The sequence below is a fragment of the Abramis brama genome, assembly GCF_963993115.1.
Source record: "Abramis brama genome assembly, chromosome: 13".
NCBI lineage: Eukaryota > Metazoa > Chordata > Actinopteri > Cypriniformes > Leuciscidae > Abramis > Abramis brama.
The window spans coordinates 141,126-148,954 of record NC_139975.1 but is presented as its reverse complement, the minus strand read 5'-3'; the positions used below and the strand labels follow the sequence as shown (position 1 = coordinate 148,954).

Genomic DNA, 7,829 nt, shown 5'->3' with positions numbered 1-7,829 from the left:
TGACCTGTGTTTAACAGAGGAATAAACTCATCGACTGTAGCTGCTAAAATATCTTCAGATATTATATATTAGGCTCCTGGAAATCAGAGTTGGGGTTCTCACTCACCTCTCCTGTGATGCCGCTTTCCCATCACTGAGCAGACAGGTGCTTTTATACTTTCTGCTCTGCCCGTCATCTGTCAATCATTCGAGCTCGCCCGACTATTGGTCAGATCCGCGCTGAAGCCCCGCCCACAGCCCCGGGCTCAGGTTTAACGCGCGCGCAGCAGCAACGCACACACACACACACACACACACCAACAATAAAACATTAAACACACAGCGAGTGCGCTTTTCAAATAAGACTGAACTTGTCGACAGTTTTATATTTAAAAGACTCAGACTGACAGCATTCATTATTATGAGCGGCTGTCGCCGGATTATTATCTGCTTAGTTAAAAACAGATGTTTTCTCCCAAGCTGAAACTTTAAAAGCTGCTAATAAAACCAGTTTTGCAGACGTGACACATTCCAGAAACTTCCATCCCCTTTTATCGCTTTTATTTTCATCCTGAGGAAAAGATCTTAAACACGTCTTAAACATTTAACACAGACCTTCACTCGCAGACCAACACTTTTCATCAGGTTTGCACCCTGAAATAATGTTATTTTTTAATGATGGAAAAAATAGATCAAGAAGGACATAATATTAATATTTGGTCAACTTAAATCACTTATTTTACATCAGATCAACATTGAAACAATATCAAATCAATCTTCCTTTTTTGTACAGCAGGATCTCAAATAAATAAATCTTGCTTTATTTCTATGCCAGTGAATCGTGTCCGTTTTTACTTCTTTCAAGCAGGGATAAAATTAACATGATTTTGAACCAAAAATACACTAACTCAAAATCATTGATTAAGCAACTCCAAAACAAACAGCATAACCAGCTTCACTTATTACTAACACTAATTTTTTATTTATTTTTTTATAAATATATTGTATATATACAATAACACAACAGTGGTACTGGTATCTCATAACCTCATAATATGAGATAATCTCTTATTATCTTACAATCTTTGGATATATATGCATATAAAATGATAACAAAAATAGAAATAATAGTTATAATACAATATTTTATTGAACAAAAAAAATTCAAATAAAAAATTAAAAGGATATATCAGTCACTGAGCATCTTCAAGAAAGTTCCACAGAGAAGACCAAGTGCGCCAGAAAACATCAGATCTTGGATGCAGATCATATGTTCGTTTCTCTAGAGGTAGAAGAGTAGCGGCTTGACTCATCCACATATTGACTGAGGGTATCTGAGGAGTTCTAACACTTTTTAAACATAGTGCACATAAAAGATTTACATTACAGCATAACTTAGACATCAACAATCAGCATATGAATCTCAACAATGGTGACAATCAATAAAATATTGATTCTGAATGTCTGTCTGAATATTGCACCTGTTCAAAATTAAACTCAGACAGAAGGGCTTCATTCGAGGGCTACAGCTCTAGAGAAAACCAAAGTCTGGGCAGGTTTTACATTTCCAATCTTTTTGTATGGACGCTTGAACTTGGCATATTATACAATACACAGAGCGCTTATTGCACCATCAGCCCAATTAGCACCTAATTTTTTGGGGTTTTTGGAGTTTTGAAAAACTCTTTTGAATTTTTATCTTACCAATCTTTTTACTGGGATTCGCTAATATTTCAGTCCCCCAGATTTTTTAAAGCGGCGATTCCCCAAAATTAAATGTTTAAAGATTTTCACAATGCTTTGGTATGTCCATTATAATGAATAAAACAATTATTGCATTTGAATAATTTTTACCATAAAATAATGTCTTAATTCTATCATACACTAAGCAAGATATTTCTTGGATATTTCAAGGATCTTTCTTGGATAAAGATATTTCATAAAAAAAGACAAAGTTATGTCCCAGTCTGAACTCAACCCCATCACACACAGTGTCTGAATTGTTTTGGGGTTGAAAACCTGTGACTGTTTTTCACTTCGTTTATATGAATGATTTAAAATAAAATAATCGTTTCAGAAAATATGTACTTAAAATTGACAACTCATAACTTATAAATTGAATATTTTCTGCAATGTGAGCACTTACGTCAGGAATGTCAGCCACATCAGCAACGGAGAGGTTCATACAGATGTTCTGACCCAGAAAGGGCACTAAGTTAGAAATACAACATGGAGCGCATCATCTCCCTTCAAACTTGCTAGTCTTCAACCCCTATTACCACCTGACATGTTCAGGACGAACACAAAATTGTGGTTTTAATTAAATATCTAAATTGAAAACATTTCTACAAAAATAAAGACCACAGAAACACGTTTGATATGTGCCTAATGACGTGTGGTATTTAGAAAAAGAATCATGTAGTTGAAAATAGTTTAAATATTACCGTTTAGTTTAATAGTTTACTCAATCCCAGCAGACAGTGCACTCACTAACCCTAACCCTAACACTCACTAACCCTAACCCTAACCCTAATACTCACTAACCCTAACCCTAACCCTCACTAACCCTAACCCTAACCCTAACCCTAATCGAACTGCAGTAAAACAGCTGCACAATGTTTTGTTGCACGATCTTCCAATATTTGGCTGATTCAGGGAAGAAAACACAGAAAGTGATTGATTTACAAAATATTTAAAATAAGTTTTTTGTCAAACCACACTGAAAGCTCATGTTCTGCTCGTGTCAGTATTGCATCAGAATCCTGCAGGAATGACCGTAAATCATCTTTACAAACAGACTCGACACACAAAGATCATCTATTTACAGCATTTATTTCAGAAATAACAGATTAAAAAGCAAAACAAGCTAAACTTGCTCCTTCCACACGAGCGGGAGAAGCTGAAACGGGTGAATCAGAGTCACGAGTCAGCGGGGGGTTAGCGGTTAGCTGAGGTTAGCGCGTCACACGAAGGTGATGCGCGAGCGGGCCTGGTTGATCTGCCACACGTTCAGCTCCTCGTACTCGTCGAGCGCGGCCTGGAACTGGGCCGGAGTGAAGCCGCGGGACACACAGCGCTGCTCTGCCTCGTTCATCCGCACGGATCGGGCCGAACCCTCGCCGGAGAGCTCCCGCAGGAGAGAGAAGATCACATCAGCAGGACGCTGAGCTCTGAGGACGACAGAGAGCATTCTGGGAGCTGCTCCACCAATCATGGGTTTAACTGTTTCTGAGCCGCTTCACGCAGCTCAGAAACAGTTTAACACATGATCAGTGAAGCGCTGTAGAGATGGAGTAGAGGTGGAGTAGAGAAGTAGAGGTGGAGTAGAGGTGGAGTAGAGGTGAAGTAGAGGTGAAGTAGAGGTGGAGTAGAGGTGGAGAGTAGAGGTGGTGGAGAGTAGAGGTGGAGTAGAGAAGTGGAGGTGGAGAGTAGAGGTGAAGTAGAGGTGGAGAGTAGAGATGGAGTAGAGGTGGAGTAGAGGTGGAGAGTAGAGAAGAAGTAGAGGTGGAGAGTAGAGGTGAAGTAGAGGTGGAGTAGAGGTGAAGTAGAGGTGGAGAGTAGAGGTGGTGGAGAGTAGAGGTGGAGTAGAGAAGTGGAGGTGGAGAGTAGAGATGGAGTAGAGGTGGAGTAGAGGTGGAGAGTAGAGAAGAAGTAGAGGTGGAGAGTAGAGGTGAAGTAGAGGTGGAGTAGAGGTGAAGTAGAGGTGGAGAGTAGAGGTGGTGGAGAGTAGAGGTGGAGTAGAGAAGTGGAGGTGGAGAGTAGAGGTGAAGTAGAGGTGGAGAGTAGAGATGGAGTAGAGGTGGAGTAGAGGTGGAGTAGAGGTGGAGAGTAGAGAAGAAGTAGAGGTGGAGAGTAGAGGTGAAGTAGAGGTGGAGTAGAGGTGAAGTAGAGGTGGAGAGTAGAGGTGGTGGAGAGTAGAGGTGGAGTAGAGAAGTGGAGGTGGAGAGTAGAGGTGAAGTAGAGGTGGAGAGTAGAGATGGAGTAGAGGTGGAGTAGAGGTGGAGAGTAGAGAAGAAGTAGAGGTGGAGAGTAGAGGTGAAGTAGAGGTGGAGAGTAGAGGTGGTGGAGAGTAGAGGTGGAGTAGAGAAGTGGAGGTGGAGAGTAGAGGTGAAGTAGAGGTGGAGAGTAGAGATGGAGTAGAGGTGGAGTAGAGAAGTAGAGGTGGAGAGTAGAGGTGGAGTAGAGGTGGAGAGTAGAGATGGAGTAGAGGTGAAGTAGAGGTGGAGAGTAGAGATGGAGTAGAGGTGGAGTAGAGAAGTAGAGGTTGAGAGTAGAGGTGGAGTAGAGGTGGAGAGTAGAGAAGAAGTAGAGGTGGAGAGTAGAGGTGGAGTAGAGAAGTAGAGGTGGAGAGTAGAGGTGAAGTAGAGGTGGAGAGTAGAGGTGGAGTAGAGGTAGAGATGGAGAAGAGGTGGAGAGTAGAGATGGAGTAGAGGTGGAGAGTAGAGGTGGAGTAGAGGTAGAGATGGAGTAGAGGTGGAGAGTAGAGGTGGAGAGTAGAGAAGTAGAGATGGAGTAGAGGTGGAGAGTAGAGATGGAGTAGAGGTGAAGAGTAGAGGTGGAGTAGAGGTAGAGATGGAGTAGAGGTGGAGAGTAGAGGTGGAGTAGAGAAGTAGAGGTGGAGAGTAGAGGTGGAGTAGAGGTGGAGAGTAGAGATGGAGTAGAGGTGAAGTAAAGGTGGAGAGTAGAGATGGAGTAGAGGTGGAGTAGAGAAGTAGAGGTGGAGAGTAGAGGTGGAGTAGAGGTGGAGAGTAGAGAAGAAGTAGAGGTGGAGAGTAGAGGTGGAGTAGAGAAGTAGAGGTGGAGAGTAGAGGTGAAGTAGAGGTGGAGTAGAGATGGAGTAGAGAAGTAGAGGTGGAGAGTAGAGGTGAAGTAGAGGTGGAGTAGGGTGAAGTAGAGGTGGAGAGTAGAGGTGGAGAGTAGAGATGGAGTAGAGGTGAAGTAGAGGTGGAGAGTAGAGGTGGAGAGTAGAGATGGAGAGTAGAGATGGAGTAGAGGTGAAGTAGAGGTGGAGAGTAGAGGTGGAGTAGAGAAGTAGAGGTGGAGAGTAGAGAAGTAGTAGAAGTGGAGTAGAGGTGGAGAGTAGAGATGGAGTAGAGGTGGAGAGTAGAGAAGTAGAGGTGGAGTAGAGGTGGAGAGTAGAGGTGGAGTAGAGAAGTAGAGATGGAGTAGAGGTGGATAGTAGAGATGGAGTAGAGGTGAAGTAGAGGTGGAGTAGAGAAGTAGAGATGGAGTAGAGAAGTAGAGATGGAGTAGAGAAGTAGAGATGGAGTAGAGGTGGAGTAGAGGTAGAGATGGAGTAGAGGTGGAGAGTAGAGATGGAGTAGAGAAGTAGAGGTGGAGAGTAGAGGTGAAGTAGAGGTGGAGAGTAGAGATGGAGTAGAGGTGAAGTAGAGGTGGAGAGTAGAGGTGGAGAGTAGAGGTGGAGTAGAGAAGTAGAGGTGGAGAGTAGAGGTGGAGAGTAGAGAAGAAGTAGAGGTGGAGAGTAGAGAAGTAGAGGTGGAGTAGAGGTGGAGTAGAGAAGTAGAGGTGTAGTAGAGAAGTAGAGATGGAGTAGAGGTGGAGAGTAGAGATGGAGTAGAGAAGTAGAGATGGAGTAGAGGTAGAGATGGAGTAGAGGTGGAGAGTAGAGGTGGAGTAGAGGTAGAGATGGAGTAGAGGTGGAGAGTAGAGATGGAGTAGAGAAGTAGAGGTGGAGAGTAGAGGTGAAGTAGAGGTGGAGTAGAGGTGGAGTAGAGAAGTAGAGATGGAGTAGAGGTGGAGAGTAGAGATGGAGTAGAGAAGTAGAGATGGAGTAGAGGTAGAGATGGAGTAGAGGTGGAGAGTAGAGGTGGAGTAGAGGTAGAGATGGAGTAGAGGTGGAGAGTAGAGATGGAGTAGAGAAGTAGAGGTGGAGAGTAGAGGTGGAGTAGAGGTGGAGTAGAGGTGGAGAGTAGAGATGGAGTAGAGGTGAAGTAGAGGTGGAGAGTAGAGGTGGAGAGTAGAGGTGGAGTAGAGAAGTAGAGGTGGAGAGTAGAGGTGGAGAGTAGAGAAGAAGTAGAGGTGGAGAGTAGAGAAGTAGAGATGGAGTAGAGGTGGATAGTAGAGATGGAGTAGAGGTGAAGTAGAGGTGGAGTAGAGAAGTAGAGGTGGAGTAGAGAAGTAGAGATGGAGTAAAGTAGAGATGGAGTAAAGTAGAGATGGAGTAGAGGTGGAGAGTAGAGATGGAGTAGAGAAGTAGAGATGGAGTAGAGGTGGAGAGTAGAGGTGGAGAGTAGAGAAGAAGCAAAGGTGGAGTAGAGGTGAAAGGTCAGGGTACCTGGTGTTGCTGGTCTTGTCGGCCTGCAGCGAGTCTTTGCTCATCTCCATCAGTCGCATCGCCTCGTTAACATCCTCCTTCTCTACGACATCCACCATCCGCAGACGAGCCTGAACACACACACACACACGTGAATAAAAGAACTACATGTTCCTTAAAAAACATGATTTCCAACCTCAATTGTTCTTCAGCAAACGGACGAGCTGTGCCGGCACTGTCAGACCGAGACAAGTGCAATGCCTTCTGGGAAATCCAGCAACTGCCCAAGTCTCGGCCTCTCAACACCAGCTAGTCTCTGGGTCACGCGTGTGAGTCGGTGTGTCGTGTGCGGTCAGTTTTGCATGGGTTTGCACAGCGGCGTGACCGAGGCTGACTGCCAACCCCGCAAAGCTGACCGTCGCCACGACAACAGGCGTGTTGGACAGCAGCACGTGACCTGGAAGAGGAAGCGTGTGAACGGCGGAGTGTGTCGTGAAGTGCCGTTTCTACAGTAGAGATGATCACAGCTACCTGCACAAACAGCACTTTTAACACACAACGCCCTCATCAGAACCACAGACCGGTGCCAGAGATCACTGTGTGTGTGTGTGTGTGTGTGTGTGTGTGTGTGTGTCTCTCACCGGGGCAGAGTGTGTGTGTGTCTCATCAGGGCAGAGTGTGTGTGTGTGTGTCTCTCATCAGAGCAGAGTGTGTGTGTGTGTGTCTCTCACCAGGGCAGAGTGTGTGTGTGTCTCATCAGGGCAGAGTGTGTGTGTGTGTGTCTCTCACCAGGGCAGAGTGTGTGTGTGTGTGTGTGTGTGTGTGTCTCTCACCGGGGCAGAGTGTGTGTGTGTGTGTCTCTCACCAGGGCAGAGTGTGTGTGTGTGTGTGTGTGTGTCTCACCAGGGCAGAGTGTGTGTGTGTGTGTCTCTCACCGGGGCAGAGTGTGTGTGTGTGTGTCTCTCACCGGGGCAGAGTGTGTGTGTGTGTGTGTGTGTGTGTGTGTGTGTCTCTCACCGGGGCAGAGTGTGTGTGTGTCTCATCAGGGCAGAGTGTGTGTGTGTGTGTGTGTGTGTGTCTGTCTCTCACCAGGGCAGAGTGTGTGTGTGTGTGTGTGTGTCTCTCACCGGGGCAGAGTGTGTGTGTGTGTGTGTGTGTCTCTCACCGGGGCAGAGTGTGTGTGTGTGTGTGTGTGTCTCACCAGGGCAGAGTGTGTGTGTGTGTGTGTGTGTCTCACCAGGGCAGAGTGTGTGTGTGTGTGTCTCACCAGGGCAGAGTGTGTGTGTGTGTGTGTCTCTCACCGGGGCAGAGTGTGTGTGTGTGTGTGTGTGTGTGTGTGTGTGTGTCTCTCATCAGGGCAGAGTGTGTGTGTGTGTGTGTGTCTCACCAGGGGCAGAGTGTGTGTGTGTGTGTGTGTGTGTGTGTCTCACCAGGGCAGAGTGTGTGTGTGTGTGTGTGTCTCACCAGGGCAGAGTGGTGTGTGTGTGTGTTGTGTGTGTGTGTGTCTCACCAGGGCAGAGTGTGCTGTGTGTGTGTGTGTGTGTGTGTGTGTGTGTGTCTCACCAGGGCAGAGTGT

At 45.8% G+C, this 7,829-nt stretch overlaps 1 protein-coding gene across 1 annotated transcript in view; it reads right to left on the bottom strand.

Moving 5' to 3' along the window:
* Nucleotides 1-2,792: 2,792 nt before the first annotated feature.
* mcm7 (minichromosome maintenance complex component 7) overlaps nucleotides 2,793-7,829 on the bottom strand; it is a 16,755-nt gene continuing 11,718 nt past the window's right edge. The window contains exons 12-14 of the mRNA XM_084132996.1: nucleotides 6,649-6,759; nucleotides 6,275-6,417; nucleotides 2,793-3,149 (exon numbers count right to left, since the gene is read on the bottom strand). Of these exons, the coding sequence (XP_083989122.1) occupies nucleotides 2,942-3,149; nucleotides 6,275-6,417; nucleotides 6,649-6,759 (462 nt within the window). The 3' untranslated portion in view covers nucleotides 2,793-2,941. The remainder of the gene's footprint in view (nucleotides 3,150-6,274; nucleotides 6,418-6,648; nucleotides 6,760-7,829) is intronic.